Source organism: Micromys minutus, assembly GCF_963924665.1.
Source record: "Micromys minutus genome assembly, chromosome: 2".
Taxonomy (NCBI): Eukaryota; Metazoa; Chordata; class Mammalia; order Rodentia; family Muridae; genus Micromys; species Micromys minutus.
The window spans coordinates 37,518,665-37,538,395 of record NC_137971.1 but is presented as its reverse complement, the minus strand read 5'-3'; the positions used below and the strand labels follow the sequence as shown (position 1 = coordinate 37,538,395).

Below are 19,731 nucleotides of genomic sequence, written 5' to 3'. Positions count from 1 at the left end.
TTACGTCAGAGAGCTAAACAGAGAGTTTGAAACTACCTGGGGGTTTTGATTATTACTGTTGTTCTTTTTGGAAACCCTTTAGTTTTGTCCAGTCTTCTTGCCACTCCTCTCAAAATGAAAGCTGTCCAATTTTGACTTAATGTGCCTGCTGACCTGCGTGTTACTGGAGGCAGGAAGCACCTCGCTTGGGTTTTTTTCCACTTGCATGATTTTAAGAGAGGACCAATGTATTTGGAATTTAGTTTTAGTGGTCAACAGTCTAGCAAAAAAAAAAAAAAAAAAAAAAAAAAAAAAAAGTTTTGATTTTCTCTGAACATTTTCACCCCCAAATTTAACACTGTATTAAATCTGTAGGGATATCATAGTTCTCAGACTGAAAAATTGTGAAGCAAAGAGTGTGATATAATTCTTTCTAAAAATAGAGATTAAAAACACATTTTAGCTAATACCTTTACATGGTGTTTACTAAGTTCCAGATACTATTCAAATACTTGCAGTGGTTTAGTGCATTTAATTCTCTCAAGAATCATATGAAAAATGTTGTATTAATATCTCTAATCTCTGGATGAGAAAACTTAGGAGATCTGGCTGAGAAACGGGTTACAGTTGGCAATGTGAGGATTTGAACCCAGCCCCTTCTGCATGGAGATGACACTTTGGTGACCGGGAGGTTGGACTTCTGTGTTTGTGGAGCAAAGCATAAGCACTTTCATGGTCCATGTTTCCTGATCACGTAGACAAACTCTCATCTTTTTTCTCTTACAGATTTGCAGATAATGGAAAGGGGCTGACCTTTGCCAGGTTTGTAACAGTTTTAACTTGATTATTTTAAACTTTAAGGTAAAATCACCCTATGTATTTTTGTCTGTGTGTTTTGGAATGGGGTTGGAAGAGTTAACCCAGGGAAGTTTTTAAATTTATTAGCATTAAGAAAGAAAGAAAGAAAGAAAGAAAGAAAGAAAGGAAGGAAGGAAGGAAGGAAGGAAGGAAGGAAGGAAGGAAGAAAGAAAGAAAGAAAGAAAGGAAGGAAGGAAGAAAGGAAGAAAGAAAAAAAAAAAAAACACTCTTCTTGGCACCACCACTAGAGGGCCAAAACATTTTTTTTTAAATAGACTAATTGCATTTATGCCAAAGTTGTAGATGAAATTTAGCTGAAATTCCACAGAAGGGTAGGGTAACTATTAACTGTGCTTAGAAGAAAACTCTTTTGCTTCAGGCTAAAGGTCTTTAAAAATAAAGTATGAAAGATGATAAACAGAGAGAAGATTAAAAATCATACTTTTCCTCTTAGAAAGTGATTTAACATACAAGTAAGAGAAGCTTTGAGAACTAAACTGTGTGTGTGTGTGTGTGTGTGTGTGTGTGTCTGGGCTTTTGTGTATTTTTCCACAGTTCTGGGCATCAAATCAGCCCACACTGCCTATGCCCTCTGCCGCTGACCTGCACCTCTACCCTTTTATGTAACTTTTTTTTTTTTTTTTCCTGTAGACAATGATTATTTTACTGGCCACGTTATACATGCTTGTCACTTAATTGCTATGTTCTGGGCAAATTCATTGTTGCTTGAGGCTAATCAGCTGTTGCTAACAAATTAAACTTCATGTATTTGTATATAATTTTCAAATTACTCACTAATTTATAAAAGGAATTTTCATAGCATAAAAGCAATTTCTGAGGATTTTATACTATACATCGGAAGAAAGATATTAGCTTAAGTTTTTATGGTTTAGCTTTTTAAATTTTAGCTTGACTTCTTCGGGGGGCCATTTAAACTTCCCCAACAATGTCTGTAACCACTCTCTTCTCTTCACCAGTGATGGGAGCTTCCCAAGTGATGAAGGGTCCAGCCAGGAGGTGTCAGAGTCCCTCTTTGTCGGGGAGAGTAGGAATTACGGCTTTCAGGGTGGCCAAAACAAGTACATGGGCACAGGGGGGATAGACCAGAAGCCTCGGACGCTACCCAGGAACAGGTGAGTAGGACTTTGGCGGTGGAGAACTAAACAGTCTTTTCTGTAACGAGCCTGGATAGATTGCCTCACTTCGGCTCTTCCCTGTCTCGTTCCCAGCACTCACTGTTACCGTTACTGTCACTGTCCTTTATCCTCATGGGATGTCAGAGCATTAATAATTATCCATGTCATATGTTTTATTATTGGTTTTATAAAGGAGTCGTTCTTGTTTCTTATCCCTTACACAAGACCTTGTTATATAAGTGGAATTTTTTTTTTTTCCCTCTTAATGTTTTTTCCTTTCTTGAGACATAGAAAGTTGCCAAACCATAAACTATGACATTAGGTCAGCTTTCCTGCAATTCATGATGCTGGTTTTTCAGAAATAGCCACTGGAAAAGGGAAATTACCTCTGAAAAGAGCCTTAGAAAATGAGAGTTGGTGGATGCCAAAGCTGCCTCAGAAAGCAGCTGAGGCCATGTAATTAGATGTGTCTGAGATGGTGAGGGGCTGGGACAAAATGGGCAGGTGTCCTGTTATTACAGTCAGAATCTCTCAGTGTGTGCGTGTGTGTGAACTTTTCTTTTTTAAAAATAGATTCTTCTTTCACACACTCCACCCCCACCACAGTTTCCCTACCCTCCGCTCCTCCGTGCTCCCATCCCTTCCCTCCTCCGTGCTCCCTTATCCCTCCCTCCCCTCATATCCTCTCCATCTCCATTTCCTCTTTAGAAAGGAGCAGGTCTCCAAGAGAGACAGCCAGACAGGAAAAACAAGATACGGTAAGACAAGACAAAAGCGTCCTTCAAGGTTGGACAAGGCAACCCAAAAGGAGGAAAAGACTCTTAAGAGCAGGCCAAAGAGTTAGAGATACACCTGTTCCCAGTGTTAGACTCTCTGAGCCCTTGTGACCCCTGCTTAGTTGATTCTTTGGGAGACTATGTCCTCCTGGTGTCCTTCTTCCTCTCTGGGGAAGTCTTTGCTCCCGCTTTTCTGAGGGGTTCCCTGATGTCCCAGGGAAGGAACCTGATGGACACCTCCACTTTAAACTCTGTCTGTCTGGCTTTGGATCTCTGCATCCATTTTTATCCGTTGCCAGAGGAAGACTCTGATGATGACCAGACAAGTGTTGATCTGTAAGTATAGCAGACTATTACTAGGAATCATTTCAGTGATCCTTCCTTCTCCTCTGACAGCTGTGTTTAGTTCTACCCTAGGTCTCTGAGCTGTCCAGTCTCTGGTTCCTGGTTAGCCGGGCAGTGTAGGGTATGGATTCCCTCTTATGAAGTAGGCCTCAAGTTAACTAAACAGCTATCTCTTCGAATACTTTCTCCCTCCATCCCTCCCACCAACTCCCACCTTCCCACTCCTGTCTACCCACCACCAGTCACCAGAAAAAAATCTATTCTCTTTCCCCTGCCCAGGGAGACCCATGTGTCCCCATAAGGTTCTTCCCATTACCTAACCTTTCTGGGTCTGTGGATGTCGATTTATAAGTAAGTACATATCATATTTGTCTTTCATTTTGTCATATCATTTGCCTGCAAATTTCATGATGTCATTTTTTTAAACCACTGAGCAATAATTCATTGTGTAGATGTATCACAATTACTTTATCCATTCCTCAGTTGAGGGACATCTAGGCTGTTTGTAGTTTCTGGCTATTATGAATAAAGCTGTTATGAATGTATTTGAGCAAGTGTCCTTGTGGTAGGATGGAATGTCCTTTGGATATATATACCCAAGATTGGTATACTTGGGTCTTAGGTGTATTTATTCCCAGTTTGCCGAAGAACTGTCATATCGGCATTCAGAATTCTTAAAGTAGCATTTGGATTAGAGCCACCTTTGAAGCAAGTTAACCCAGCCCCCAGGTCTGAGGTTTGGAGCTGTCTTCATTACATGTGTGGGACAACCAGGTGGAGAATAAACTCAGTTCCAAGCTGATGCCATGACCCATTGAGAATCAGCCCATTATGGGACCTCTCTGGATGTGGGTCACTTCACCCTCTCAAAACACAGGCAAGTGCGTCCTGCATGTTCCTGCTTTATAAATGAGAGCTTGTTAAGTAGTGGAGGTAGGATTTGAACCCATTGAGTTTGGCTTTAGCTCTGCACCTTATGATTATGTTGTACTTCTCTCTAACTGAATTTTACAGAAGCGTGGGTTATTAGCTGCTGTAGTGAGAGTCTGTCTAGCTTATTTCTTATTTCTGTTTTTTTTTTTTATTTTAAATTTTGACAGCTAGTTTTGTTTCAAAAATGCTTTTTGTATCTTTGCTGAGGACAATTAAAGAAGCCAAAAAAAAAAAAAAAAAAAAAAAAAAAAAAAAAACCTTACTCCTGGATTAATGAACTCAAGTTTTATTTGACTGTGTTTATAGTCTTGTCTGGTTTACATTATAGTGTTTCTTGTTGGTTTATATGCCCAAAGTTTATGTATAAAGTATATTTTTAATCAGACAGTTCATTTTTCTTGCTATTCTAAACATTGTTGTCAAACTCTGCCAAGGAGCAGGTCAGCTGCCATAGAAATCCTCCGAATTACCCTTAATAAATATTTTTAAAGCTTTAATAGGTGAAGAAACCCAAGGAATTCAGAATATTATATATTATGGTTTAAATAAAATTGCTATATTGTAATGAAGTCACAAATTAAAACATTTCTGTTATACATTAATTCTGGCTGGCAATTATGAGGATAAGGGAGGAGGAAGAAAGACAAACTAAGAATTTTAACATAGCTAGTCCCTTTGACAGCCCAGGCCCGAGGCCTTGGATTTCACATCCTCACCAACTTTTATGTTTTGACTTTTTACCTTGGTTCTGTGGCTGGACAGGAGGTGTTCTCTGATCACAAATTTATCTTTTAGAACAAAACCACAAGCAGTTACCAAATAAATCCTCCTCTTCCCATCCCTTCCTTTCTCCTTCCTTCTCCTTCTTCTCTTTGTTCTCATTTTTCTTTTTGCTGGTACCCAGGACCTTGGTCATGTAAGGTCAGCACTGAGCTACATCCCCAGCTTTGAGTAAAGCGTCACCGCTGAGTTGGTTCAGGGAAATTCACGTCAGTTTCTGTCGTACCCAGGTCTCTCCCCACCCATCTGCTGGAGCACACTGTATCCACAGTATTAATTATCTGCACTTTTTCTTCTTTATGTCTCTCCTAAGATCTTGTATTTTCATCACATTAGGGCTTGTATCTCGCTTACCTGTGTCTTATTTGCTGCTTAATGGAGACTCAGCAGTATCTGTAAAACATAAATGTTATGAGAGAGTCAGGCCCACATGTATTAAACATATCTTGTATTTTTATAGGACATTCCCAATTCGAGGCTTTCAGATTTATGATGGGCCTATTCATCTCACAAAAAGCACATTCAAAAAGTATGTGCCAACTCCAGACAGGTACAGCAGTGCAATTGGCTTCCTCATGAAGAATTCCTGGCAGACAACACCCAGGAATAACGTCTCCCTTGTGAAATTTGGTCCACAGGTAAGATCTAGCGCTTGAGTTAGGAATTGCTACTACTATACTTTTCTCTCTGTCATTCAGACTCAGTGCAAATCCTTTGTTGGTACCTTCACCACAGTCCCTGTGGAGGAGTCATGAGAACATTCTTACCTGAGCTTCATCCCCAGCCTCCTAGCTTTGCAGTCAGTGCCTGACATGGAGGCCAGTGACGGGCATGTTCTATGTTCAGATGAGACGAGACAGCACCTGTCTTCCAGCAGATTCTAGTGAGTTCAGCAGAACTTGGCCACCTTAAGCCAGCACCGACACCGCGTGTCGGCTGTGGACTGTGCTGATTTGTTAGTGAAGTAAAATGATTACTGGTATGGTTTGAATAGATTTTTATTTAGTCCAGGTTTAATTCACATGCAGGGAATTGACAGACCTTACACATGGAGTTTATTTATTTAGTTTATTTTTTTGAGACAGTATTTTTTCCTGTATATAAGCCGTGGCCTTTCTGGGATTTGGTTTCTAGACCAGGCTGGCCTGGAACTCACCAACATTTGCCTGTCTCTGCCTGACAAGTGCTGGGATTAAAGGCGTGTGCCTCCGCACCCGGCTACTCGTGGAGTTAATGATAGTTTATAAAACAGGATGTCTGGTTCTACTTTTCTCTTCCCCCCTGCTTTATCATTTAAGTGAAAAAATAAAATAAAATAAAAAAGAAGTTGTGGTTTAATGCTTCCCAGTCGAGCTTTAGAAGTGTTTTTGCTTAAGCGTGTCATTTTGTAGAACTCAGATCACCTGGCTACCACAGTTGACATCAGTGACGTGTGACTTCTATGCCTCATCAGGAAAGCTGCAAAGCTACTGTGGGCTCTGTGGCAGGTGAGATGGCAGGAGACTCACTCTGCGATATTTCTGGTCCCCTCTGCCGCCAGGTCTCTCTGAACGTCTTCTTTGGGAAGCCTGGCCCCTGGTTTGAGGACTGTGAACTGGACGGTGATAAGAACTCCATCTTCCACGACATTGATGGCTCCGTGACAGGGTACAAGGACGCCTATGTGGGAAGGATGGACAACTACCTGATCCGTCATCCAAACTGTGTCAACGTCACCAAGTGGAATGCAGTGGTCTGCAGTGGGACCTACGCCCAGGTAGGCCCAGCAGGTGGTCCAGGCCTGGTTCCGGGCAGTGCTACCACTGGGAGGAGGCTGGCGCTTGCAGGGTGATTTGGGGGTGTCCTTTTTATAGAGGAGGGGAGGAAAGTAAGTGTCATGGAAGAGAAAGGAAGACTGTTTTACTAAAAGCTCCCCGAAACGAGTTAAAGCAGCAGGTCAGCAGTGGAGGTAAGGTAAATGGGCTTCAAGACATAGTTGAGATTCCTCCGGGACAAGTAAAGCCACGTTTCCTTTTCTGAGGCAAGGTCCCCATGCAGCCCAAGCTGGCTTGGAGTTTGTGGCAATCCTCCTGGCTTTGTCTCCACTTCCTGTGGCCCGAGACTGCAGGCAGGTGCTGTGACAGATACATCGCTCTAATGTTTTTCTTAACCTTTCTGGTTTTCTTCCTACATTCCAAGTGTGTTCCCTCGAGGGAATTTTATCCTTTGCTTTCCTGGCCCTTATCTGTGACATCTGACTTTGAGATAGAATGTGACCCAGGAAGAGTAAGATTCCAAGGAAGGAACTGAGGTTTGGAAATAAATAGACAAGGGGGAATCCAGGGAAATGCTAATTATATTGTGATAGTCTGCAGAGATATGGAAGGAATAGCTCAGATCTGTGGGGAATCACGTCTTTGAAATCAGTGAGTATGTATATCAACACATGAGAGGCTTATTTGTAAAGTGTGCTTGGATAAGAGCACAGGCTCTGAGGTCAGACTGCCTGCACTCTGTTGTGCGCTGAAATGTGAGGTGGGTAAGTTGAAAGATACCCTGTGGCCATGCATAGTGAGAACAGTGACAGGTCAGGACACTTCCATGGATTCTGCTTAGCCTGCGGTCCGGCCACCATTGGGGAACCTGCTACCATTTAAAGAGCAGGGCGGAAAGTCACAAAGCTGGCTTTAACGGCAAGACGATGGGAGAAGACCTTACGGAGCTGAGGCATCAATTACCCAGAAGTTTGGAGGAGGAGGGCAGACTCCTTACCCCCATATTTAGGGCAGTAAAAATGTGGGATTTAATAACAGATTGCTAGGCTAGGCCTGGTGTCGCATGGCTGCGATTTCAGCATTCAGGAGGGTAATGCAGATAGAGCTTTACTTCATGGTTAGCTTGGGCTACATAGCAAGATAGTATATCGAAAAACGAAAGTCAGAGGGGAACAAAGAATAAAAGAAGGGGCTGATTTGAGCACGAAGGAAACTGGAGGAAGAACAAGGGATGCTCTTACGTCACACTGGCTTGCGATAGCCAACACCAGATGCCTCTTTGATTGTGTGGTTTCTCCCTGCCACTGACCGTGGCTTAGCAGCCAAGTGCATATTGTGGCTTCTTGCCTCAGTGCTTCTCTGAGTACCCCAAGTTAGATGTGGTTTTCATCCTCTTAGCCTCCTGCAGTTGGCATTCCTTAGAACAGAATTCTTCATTATTCTTCCGACTTTGAAATGATTGTAAAAGAATGTTACTCTTAAGTTAAGGGGGGAAAAAGTGTCGCAACTTGTTCTCTGTAGATGAGAAAAAGGTTTAGGAAGGATGAAGACTGGACAGCATTTCCTGTTTATTTTATTGGTGTCTTTGTTGTGGGGATTCACATTCCTTCGAATAGATGGGGAAAAGAACAGCCAAAGAGGAGCAGGTCACTGAAGGGTCAAGGAGTGGATGGAGAGTTCCCTCCAGCATAACAAGGATGAGAAGTAGGACTTTTAAAGGGGCGCGCCATCTTTTATTTTGTTTTTATTCAGAATTGCCCCTGGCCCACATTGAATGTCCCCCATCAATAACTTAGACTCTACCCTTTACTCTTCTTAAGTGGCTGCAGTTTTTATTAATTTTTTTGGCTATCTGTGTATTTGTGTGTGTATGTATGTATGTATATGTATGTGTATGTATGTGTTTGTGTATATGTGTGTATGTATTTGTATGTGATTGTGTGTATATATATGTATGTGTGTGTATGTATGTATATGTATGTATGCATGTGTGTGTTTGTGCCAGACTGACTGAAGATAGTGAATGTTCACTAATGAAGATGTTATATGTCTGTAAAGTATGTGGTATATGGTTATAATAATTTTCATAAGTTCTAGTTTTTAACTAAATACCATATGTTCTCATTCAGAACTCAGGCAACCATTTGGCCATTGGATTGGTAATGCTGTTTGAGATAGGAACGGAATTATTTGATTTATTTCTGTTTGTAGCCAAAGGAAGCCTTGAGTCATTTATGCTTCCTGGGAGACTTGAGGAGTGGGAGAACCATGGGTCAGAAATTCTTTCCTAAAGATTTGAAATTTAGACAGAGGCCCAGATGTATAGCTGTTTGCTTTTACTGAGGAGTGGAGCCTGTGCATTTGTGGCAGAAGCAGGAAGCAACAGATCAGGACAGAGTTCTCAGTGTTTGTTTCCAGTGTGAACAAGGCTGTAGAGGAGTCCAGTGCATTTTTGGTAAAATGTCAGTGTTCTGCAGATGATTTTACTCTCCTGAAGATCGTGTTGCTGGATATTGATTTGTTTTAGGAAATTGTTCGGAGGCTGTGCTGTGGAAGGTGCCTTGGTGGAAGGCTTTACTTTGGCCTGGACCGTGGTTCAAATGCTACTGGAAAATATTCAGGACTTTCCAGTTTATCTAAGCTTAACATGTTTTTCCAGATGCTGTAGAAACCTTTTAACTGTTCCTTTTGAATAGGTGAAAAATGACTTCTTGGGCAAATTAGAGGTCACAGAAGGGTACAGCCAGAGCTCTCAGATATGAATTTTCCATCCCGTGGATCAGAGGGAAGTCTTAGACTCGCCTGGAACATATCAGTTTTCCCCTGTGTTTGCTGATTTGCTTTGGATGTGAGCTCTTGAGATGGAGGGGTTTCTCTGACAAGCCACAGACATTCTCTATTCTGATGAACAAGCTGGCCTGTGGTGGTGGAAGTGATGCTGATGTTGGCTAGCAGTGTGAGGGACTGGTTTTAGCGATGTCTAGCTTAAGCAGACTGCATCGTAAGCATGGCTTACACCACTTGGCCACTGCTTAGTTGGTCTGGCACTTACCACAGAATCTCTCTTTTCAAAATAGACCTTTGATGTATACTGGTAGGTCCTTGAAGCAGTATAATCTTTATTCACTTTCTTCCAATTTTTGTCTTTTTCTTAAAGGTGTATGTTCAGACGTGGAACACTCCGAATCTTAGCATGATCATCACACGAGATGAATACCCATCCCACCCAATGGTGCTTCGGGGTATCAACCAGAGGGCCATCTCCCCACAGTACCAGCCTGTCGTCATGCTGGAGAAGGGCTACACCATCCACTGGAATGGTCCAGCGCCACGTACCACTTTCTTGTACCTCGTGAACTTCAACAAGTAATGTTTCTCTTTTTGTCCTTGCAAATAGTTGAATAGGCAGTCACTGCAGAGAAAAGAACATCACGTGAAGCCACTTCATGCACTTTACTCTTGTGGAGAAGCTGTCTAGGCTGTGTAGATGGAAGTATGACTGTACATATTGATTATGCAAATCGATTTGACTGTGAAAATGGTTCTCCTTCTTGGCCATCACGGTATTGTGTACAGAAAGGCTGTCCGGCAGTGGACTCTGCTTTGCTTTGTTCTTTGTTTTCTGAGGTAGTTGGGATTGGATCCAGGACCTCAAGCAAGTTAGCAAGAGTTCTCTCTAAGCCATGTCATCTGCTCAAAAGATAGGTTTCAGTACCATCTGCTGAGGGCTGCAGTTTCTGAGAGCTGGCCCCAATTTTATGTGGTTTTCTGAGTAAGCCTGCGGAAAATTAAATTAAATTAAAAGGCTGGCTTTTTTTTTTTTTTTCCTTTTTTCTTTCACTGCCCCTCTCTTCTTTTCCCCATGGGGAAAAGGAACGACACAGCCTTGCTACGAAGTTCATGCTGGCCTTGACACTGTGGCAGTCCACAGTCACAGGTGCTGGGATTAGGGTACAAATCACAATAGCTGACAAAATTCAAAGACTTTCGACTCCAAGCAGAGACAGGACAGAGGAAGGTGATTGGTTGGTAATGGTTGCTAGGGCAACAGGAAGGAGTGGTAGAGCACGGGTACCAGGTATTTCCTATCCTGCCTTGAAGGATTCGGTCCTGTTTGAGTCAGTCCAAGTTCATTTGTAATGATCTGAGTCCCTTACATGTGTAGGTGCTACACTAAGGAGAAAAGTCAAAACACCTTTCCTTCTAGTAGGTGTACCAACCCCGGATTCTCTCTGCCTCTCTCTCCCTGTCTACTCTCAGTAATCTGTCTATTGCATGAGTCTGTATCTGCCTGCCTGAATGCCGTTTGCCTGTCCCTGTCCCCGTGTCTGCATCTGTATCTGAGTCCTTAAGAAAGGGCTCCACTCTAGTGTTGAACAGCATAGAAAGCATCACATGGGGAGGGAATGAGGGACACATTATGGAAACCCAAGAGTTCATGAGGAATGAAGCTTTTCTGACTCACTGGGCCCAGCTGTCCCAGATAAAAAACTACTGACCGCATCACTGCAGACAATTTTATCAGCCTGTATCCACGTGGCTTCTAGCATCTATGGCGGACATCTGTTTTCTATGGTTGCTTTCAACCTATTTGCTATTTTCAGCATTTATTACCATTAACTAAATCCATACTCTGGTCAGGACATGGAAGAGTACACAATTTAAGATTACAGCTATGTATTAGCTTACTTTGCAGAGGCTGATTACATAGAAAATTCAAGTAAGATTGTTTGTATATTGTCCTCTTAAAGGCAGGTTGATCAGACAGGCTGAGTACACAGTGCCATAGAAGTCTTTAGTCTTCAGTGACCTTCATTCATGACTTGGCTGTGAGGTGCAGCCAAAGTTCCAGTCTCACTAAGGATTGAGTCAGGATTCTTGGTCCATCCCTGGCAGGATGGAGCCTGAAGGCGTGGTCAGGAGTAGACTGTGGACAGCTTTGATAACGTGAACCTCTCAGATTCTCTTCTCTGTGGGATTAATGTCTATGGTTTTGAGAAGCTTCCATTCAGAGGGCAGCCATTCTTCATTGTGCCAACTGGATATGTTCTCAAGCCCAGTCTGGGATTGGGAAAACAGATACAATTGCCATATTGTTCTTCAGATGGAACTAGGTCTAAGGGCATTCAATACCTCAGTTCTGTACCCACTCATGAGTTGGCTCAGATGACATAAAATGTAGTTATAGCACTAGGGGACTACATGGGTGTCTCTTGTCTTGGGTGTTTTGTGGCAGGCACCAATGTACATGCAGAACCTGCAGATTGAAGCTCCCCAATATCATCATGAAGCAGATGAAATGTTAAGCTATATGGGGTTAAGGACCACATCTATTCTATATCCCAAAAGCTCAACAGTATCACCTAGTGTTGTTGTCAGCTACATTGCTTTCTGATGTCCTCAAGGTCACCAACAAGTTCAGATTCTTGTCAAGAAGGAAGAATTGACCCTGGACGGTATCTGTCAATATACACCAATATAGAACAAGAGGTGTGAACTTGTCACTCTATGGCTTTTATGAAACACTTTCATCCAGGCAGCAATCTTTATCAATACTAGAAGGAAGTTGGATTGCTCGCTGAGAAGTTGCATGCCTGAGAATTCATGGTTTCTGCCATGGATGGAGATATGAACCAAAAGGCACAAGATATGACCATGAGGGAGTTCCAGTCTAGTTCTAGAAGTGTATTAATTACTACTGACCAACTGGCCAAAGGCTATCAGTTCTCACTTTCTCACTAACAAGGGCAAGCTGCACCCACAGAATTGGTCGTGGTGGTCAGTTTGAGCATAAGGGTTGGCTATTAATGTGGTGACAGTAGAAGGCCGAAGACTCTTGAAGACACTGAGACTCTCTACAGGACCTCCATTGAAGAGATGCCCCTCAGTCTTGTGGTCTTCCTTTGAGTGGCTGTCCTGCTCTCTGGCCCTAACCAGGGTTCAGTCCCTGGGAGCTGAAGAACACCTGGAGTGTGGAGGGAAGGGAAGCAAGGGATGAGTGTCTTGTTTTTCTTTTTCTCTCTTTGAATGAATGTCACTTTCTCAGGGAAAAAAAAATCCAATCCCTTAGAGTCTTAGAATGTAAGAGAGATTTGCATGATAATGCCTTACCACACTGTTTCAATCAGTTGTCTGTCCTCATAATGTCACATTCAGTCCAGGGCTGCATTTTTTACTAATTTATTCATCTACTGTGTGTCAGTTGATATAAAGATGAATGAGTTCACAATTAGAGAGGTAGGGAAAATAGTGAGTGAATATGTATCTTCCTCCTCCTCTTTCTTTTCATCTTTCAAGTCTTTGGTGGACATTGGATAGGAATGGTAATCCTGCCTAGAGGAGTAGAGCCAGGACGGAGGGAGGAATCCTTACTCTCTAAGTCGTCAGTCTTGTTCAAAGTCCAGAGTTGAGAAAGCACCTGTTGAGCTCAGAATGGTAGATTTGGTGAATAGGATTTGGGGAACATCAGAGAAAGGGAAAAGTTTAGACTAGAAAGGAGGGGGAACAGTCTTTCCCCTATGTCTCTGGGGAGCTGGTGTGAGACACCTTGCAAATATTAAACTCTAGAGGCTCACACCCTTAAATGAAATGACATGATAGTTGCTCATAATTCACATGTAAACCTCTGTATTCTTTGTTCATCTGTTTACATTCGATGTTAAGGCATGGTAAGCAGTCGTTACACTTTATTATTTAAGAAACAGTGGCAAGGGGAAAAAAGCCGCTGGAATTGTGAGGTAGCCAGCTCATGGGATTCCATGCAGCTGCTATACCCAAAAATTGGTTACCTTGTTTGTTTGTTTATTGATCATGAAGCTTTGACTTGTTGGAATTTGATTAGTAAGCAGTTGAAATAAAGAGGGCTGGACTTAGGCATACAAGTATCTCTCTTCTGAGGCTGTGTACCCATGATGGTGGATGCCCTACCCATGAGACTGGTGGGTGGTCCACATGAACCCGTGGTTTCTTCTCTAACACATTGCCATTTGCCTGTGTTTAGCTGATGTCACCCAGCCCCGACACCTGGCACTCATTCCTTATGCTGACCCTTCCGTTTTCATCCCATTGTGGAAAACTCTCATTTCTGGCTTCCTAATGTCATTGTCATATTTCCAGCCTGGCCTTCATAAGTTATGAATTTAGGCCACCCACATCTTTGCCCAGATCCTCACAGCAGCCCCTGGCTCAGTCTCCACCTTCTGTCCATAGCTCACATAGTGTTCCCAGTAAGATTTCTTGAGACCCAGTCTGATGTTTCCAGTGAGTCAGAGAAGCCAATGAGAAAAGAACGGTAGGGGGTGGGGACAAATGCAGAGCATAGTCAGTGTCCCTAGTCCACAAAGTTGTATTAAGTTGGCTCTAGAGTTTTAGGTAAGGTATTCCAGTTCTAGAAAGTACAATGTAAACTTTTCATTCAATTCTGAATTTTTTTTTAAAAAGGCTTTTAAAAAGGAAAAGGGTGAGCCCAAAGTTTGAAAAAGTCAACATGAGCTTGAAATAAAGTCATCTTTTCCTAGCCTAATTAGCTAAAAGTTCATAAAAATTATATGATGGGCAGAGGCAAGAGGAAGAGATGAATAATTTTTCTGAATTTAGTGTAATTGCAGAGAGGTCATAGCTCTACTTCTGCAAATAACACCAAACATCTAAATGCTGGACTTATTAAGCAAAATAAGGAAGATAGAGACAAACAAAAAGAAAATAGAGACAATCCTTAATCCTGACTGAAGCCAGGCACACAAGCATGGTTGCGTTTCCCTTCACACTCAGGTTTTCTGAGGATAGTCTGTACCTGTTTAAACAACCATGAACACAAGGTTTTTCTGACCCCTTCTGCTGTTACTAACAATACTTCATGGGACACCTTTGCTTTGAAGGCCTTTTGTCTGCATTCATATTTATTCATCAGTGAGACTAGTTGATAAAATATATCAACCGGTGCTCACTTCTTGCTCCATACTAAAGCTCTTTAGAATGATAGAGAAATTTGTGACGTGGCCAGTGGTGGTGGCTACAGTCTTGTGTGTATAATTAATGCACTGAACTGTACAAGCCAAAATGCTTAAAAGGACACATTTTAAAGTATATTTATGTCGCCACACAAAAAATAAATTGTCATGAAAGAAAATATTTTAATCTTTTTTTAAAGAAATAATTTTATATCTAAGGACATTCAGGACGAATATTGTAGTAGTTTGGTAGTATGGATAAATGGCATATACCTTCATTTTTCTCTTTTGTGGCATTAGAATATCACTTAACTGAAGTTTCAAAAGACGTGTGTGTGTGTGTGTGTGTGTGTGTGTGTGTGTGTGTGTGTGTGTGTGTGTTCAGACATTCTCTCAAGTAGTTTCACTAGCTGGCAAATCCACTGTAACGATGTTGACGGTTTCATGTTAGTGTCTCCATGTCCAACATGAACTTTATCTGCTTAGAGTATATGTTGCTTAATTTTAATTCACAAATAAATTCCAACTTCTCTTGAAACCAAGCTTCGGCATTCATGTTTTTGTTAGACCACATTTCTGGTGTATATACATTGATACCAGATATTTGGGAACTAGGTACGTATATTAGGCTTGGGACTTAGAAGGCAGAGAGAAGCCAGCTTAAAAGCCATATGCTGCAGTGTTCCAAAGACAACAACACAAGTGTGATTTTTTTCTGTCTCTCTTAAAGGGATGACTGGATCCGGGTTGGCCTCTGTTACCCCTTCAACACAAGCTTTCAGGTTTCTGTTGGCTTTCTGCAGCGGCAGAATGGCTCATTATCCAGAATGGAGGAGTATGAGCCTACGCAGTCGATGGAGGAGCTACAGAAGAAGCCGTCGGAGAGAAGATTCTATTTTGACTCTGGCACAGGGTAATCCATGGAAGCAGTGCATGAGGACTAATGCTGTTTTTCTTTAAGGATGAAATTGCTGGCTCCCTAGCATAGCTCAGAGCCCTGGGGTGTTGTTGTGTGGAGCAGGGCACTGGTGTGGACATTGTGTCCGTCACTCTTAGGGATTAGGAGCAAGGCTCAAACGACTGGTAATTGTAGTTGGCAGTAGAACTCAAGTGAAGATATTTGCTGTTTATTTATTACAGCAATTTAAGGGAAGAGATTGTCATTTGTCAAGAGCCATCACTAGGCCCAATTGAAAGTAAGAATAATTTGTTCTTCCACAACAACTCTGTGATAGTTATTTATGTAAGATATTGATTGTATTTCACTGAAAGCCCATTTTCCCCTTCTAACCTAAGGTTATTTCTCAAGCTGACCATGAGTTTTTAAGCATCACTGTGTAACCATGGCATATTTGCTTCCAACTTTCTCTAGGCTGCGTGCATCTTTCCACTTTTTAATTCTTATCCTGCTCTCCTGGGGTCCTGGTGGCTTTGTCTGCTTTTGTCCAGTTACAGTCTCTCAGCCTGTGGGCTATGGTAGGCTTGATCTCCTCTTCTCTCCAGCAAGTAGCATGCTCCTTCTGACTCTCCTAGGCCTACAGTCCACTCTCGAGGTATAAAGACACCAAGGAAAATGGGGTCATTTCTCCAGCAAATTCAGTTACCGAAGCAAGGTATTAGAGAGTGGAAAACTTAGATGCTGTAAGTCTGATAACAGTGTAGTTAATGTGCTGTAGAGGGTAACTGATGGGTTTAACTAGAGTAACTGTTGCCCCTGGGATATCCTGGAAAGGGTGCCTCGCTAGCTAATTCTTGGGCATTTGGGGGAAGGTAGAAAGAGCTGGGTAAGGAGTCTCAGGCAGAAAACAACACAGATGCATGGAGGCATGAGCTTACCCTGGTATGGCATGCGTGGGAAAGACAAAAGGTTCAGAGTGGGGAGAAGTGGGAGCAGGATTGCTCAGGGGAAGAAAGTTGGGGTTCATTTGTTAATTATCTGGTTAGCCTCTGTTGATGAAGCAACTCATTTGCCCTCTAGTACCCTCTTCCCCAGCAGCCAGTGCGGTCATATTAAGAGTCTCCAATTTTCAATCTCTAATTAAATATAAGTAGTATTAACAGGACCTTTATTTTGTTAGTGACAGAGTTTCCCCATTCTCAGTTGAACTTTTACAATAATGAATGGGACACCCAAATTTGAAAGGCCATTCCAGTGGCCACAAAGTAATGATTACAGTACAGACAGGACATTATTTTCTGGTTTGGGTATTAAAAAACAATCCAGTTTCTGAAGACCTATTTCTTTTTAATTCTGTTCATTTTGACAATTGAAATTATATCTTAAAAGGCTTTTGCCTGTTTAGCTCTCTGTTATTCTTTAACTATTTGTGCTAAAATTACTAGATGTTAGGATAGTCACCAATTTTCTTACCTTTTTGGGGGTTGGCAGAAAGACAGGGTCTCATTTTGAACGCTGTCTGGCCTGGAACTTTCTATGTGTAGACTAACTTTGAACTCACAGAGATCAACCTGTCCTGCCTGCTGAGTGCTGGAACTAAAGGCGTGTTTGTTTCTTGTTTGAGAATTTTGTACAGTCCATTTTGATTGTACCCTTACCTTTCAGTTGTAACTTTTCCTTGTCTTTTGACCTCATCTTAGAATGTGAACTCTTGGTTTCTGGTGATCAGCCACATTTTATCAAGTCCCTTGAATCTTGCTTCTTTGGTTTGGAAACACTAGGTCTGCAGATAATGCTGCAGCATGTCTTAGAACTTGGGTTTTCTATTCATCTTTGTAGGGAGACAGTAATTCAGGACTGGCGAAACTGTTCCCTTAGCCTGGTTTTGGCCCAGTTGAGAAGAATAAACTACAGGCCCATGTGCTTCTGGAAAACACCATAGGGCTTTGACTGTCTTAGCCTTTGTTAAACAAGCTGCAGTCGCTGTTTTATTATTCCTGTTTCCATAGTGATTTATGAGCAATAATGGCAAAGAGAGCAGATGATATGAATGCTCTATATTCTAAGCTCAATATAAATATAGTTTTCATGGAGACAAGCTAAATTCCATCCTCTCAGATGATCCCTTGAATTAATTTAAACAAGAAATCAACTCTGATGTCTTTCAGGACAGCTGAATGAAACCATCCCAGTCCTCCCCAAGGCAGTCATGAATTTGACTTGTTGCACTAGGGGGATAAAGAGGAAAGTGAGACATATTATTAGCTTTGCAATTTATTTTTCTTTTAAGGGAGAGTTACTTTATTAGAGAAATATCCCCTTGGCCATGAGTCAAGCTGAGAAATGTTACGCTTCTGAGAGGAACTAACATCAATGGGCTTGGTTTCTATTTTATAGGTTATTGTTTCTGTATCTCAGAGCCCACAGCCACAGAGATGGCCACAGTTACTGTTCATCTCAGGGATGTGAAAGAGTCAAGATTCAGGCAGCAACAGACTCCAAAGATATGAGTAACTGCATGGCCAAGGCGTACCCGCAGTATTACAAGAAGCCCTCGGCAGTCAAGCGCATGCCAGCTATGCTTACGGGGCTGTGTCAAGGCTGCGGCGCCCACCAGGTAAGCAGGGAAGAGGAGGAGGCCTTTGGGAAAGTCAGAGTTTCTTGTCTTGGCAGCAAGAACACTTACTTGGCTTTGAAACATCTATCTTGCAACTTTATAAATACATGCTGACCCCCCTTGAATTTGGGTTTGTTATAGAGTGTGTTACTCACAAGAAGAACAGTCCCCATTTTTAGCAAAAATATCTTTTCTCTTGATTAATTTGCCTTGATTATGAGTTGGTTAAAGGTTACGGTGTTGATCCAAATGATTTATTTCCTAGGTTTAGAATTCTGTTTCAATAGTACTATTGGGTTTACATGTCTAAAAGTATTGTAAAACTGTTTGGTTTATTCATGATGTATTTAATGGCTTTTGGAGATATGTGGTCTCGTCAAGTGAAGGATGTCCTTGAACTTATTCTGTAGCTTAGGAAGACTTGAACTCCTGATCTTTCTGCCTCTACCTCTTGAGTACTGAGATTACAGGCTTATGCCACCATGCCCCATAATGCTTGGTTTTATTAGTAGTGTGAAATTCCAGCTTATATCAAAACTTGTTTCCTTTTTGAAGGGGTAAGGTCACTCTTTTGAAGCCTATGCTATTATATTTTCTTGTAACTCAAAATGCAGACTGACTTTGGCTAGAAGTAAAAATGCATCTCTCGATAGGCTCTTGCTTAGAATTTATTCCAGTTAGCTTGGGGAAAACGTGGCAGCTGAAGTAAATTGCTAGAATTGTACACAGATGAGGTCCTAAGGAAAGTCAGACCAGTTCCAAAAGAAAAAGAAATTCAGAACTAATAACTACCTGACACATTTAATATAGAAACAAATATTGGTAAAGGAAGAGATGGCTCTGACTCTGCTTCTGGGCCAGCCTCCCCTGGCTGTCGGTCACGGGACTTCCTGCTCTACTGTAATGCTACTGGGTTAGTGCTTCAGCCCGAGCCTGGAGGATGCTGGTACTGCGCACATTGAGCGAGCAAGAGCTTTTCAGGAGCACATGCACGTGCGTGTGCTTGTGTGCGCGCGCGCACACACACACACACACACACACACACACACGTATAAAAAAAGAGAGCTGGAAATCTCAGTTGTGGAGTGTGTATTGTTGGAAGAGCATATGTTTGGCATATTAAAGGCCCTACATTCTGGCCAAAGCATAGCAAAGAAAATAAAAATGTATATGAGCCAGGTAAGACCCATATCTACACACATATACCCATATGAAAGCACTCTTCATGTGCACAGGGCTTGGCATTTGTGGGCTGGCTTCTGGGAGAGCAAAGATCATTAACAAATATGAGAAAGTGAGGCTGTGACAGTAAATTACCCTTAAAAACCCACTGGGTGTCAATTTCAAAGCCAGCCTGGGCTACAGAGATGCAGGTCATATTTTTTACCTTTAGGTAATATTAAGGGACTGAATTTTGTAGCCCAGTGTTTAGAATGTCTTTTCTTACTAAATAAACTTGGTAACTTTCAAAATGACTTTATTATCGTTGGTGCCTTGGGCAACCCCCCCCCCAACCCCCAACAGCTTTCTCTCCTACTTTCGCATTCTTAGCTGCTATTTCATAGATACATAGAATTCATTACAAGAATATTGATGCTGGGTGTGGTGGTATATGCCTATAATTGCAAATTTGTGAGGCTGAGGCAAGAGGATTTCAAGTTTGAGGCCAGCCTGGTCTACAGTAGAGACATCTCACAAAGAAAACT

The 19,731-nt window shown here is 41.9% G+C and overlaps 1 protein-coding gene across 1 annotated transcript in view; it reads left to right on the top strand.

Moving 5' to 3' along the window:
* Positions 1 to 19,731, top strand: part of CEMIP2 (cell migration inducing hyaluronidase 2) — a 73,498-nt gene that overhangs the window by 43,409 nt on the left and 10,358 nt on the right. The window contains exons 14-20 of the mRNA XM_080913176.1: positions 766 to 801; positions 1,815 to 1,970; positions 5,268 to 5,445; positions 6,348 to 6,563; positions 9,719 to 9,927; positions 15,241 to 15,423; positions 17,806 to 18,025. Of these exons, the coding sequence (XP_080769302.1) occupies positions 766 to 801; positions 1,815 to 1,970; positions 5,268 to 5,445; positions 6,348 to 6,563; positions 9,719 to 9,927; positions 15,241 to 15,423; positions 17,806 to 18,025 (1,198 nt within the window). The remainder of the gene's footprint in view (positions 1 to 765; positions 802 to 1,814; positions 1,971 to 5,267; positions 5,446 to 6,347; positions 6,564 to 9,718; positions 9,928 to 15,240; positions 15,424 to 17,805; positions 18,026 to 19,731) is intronic.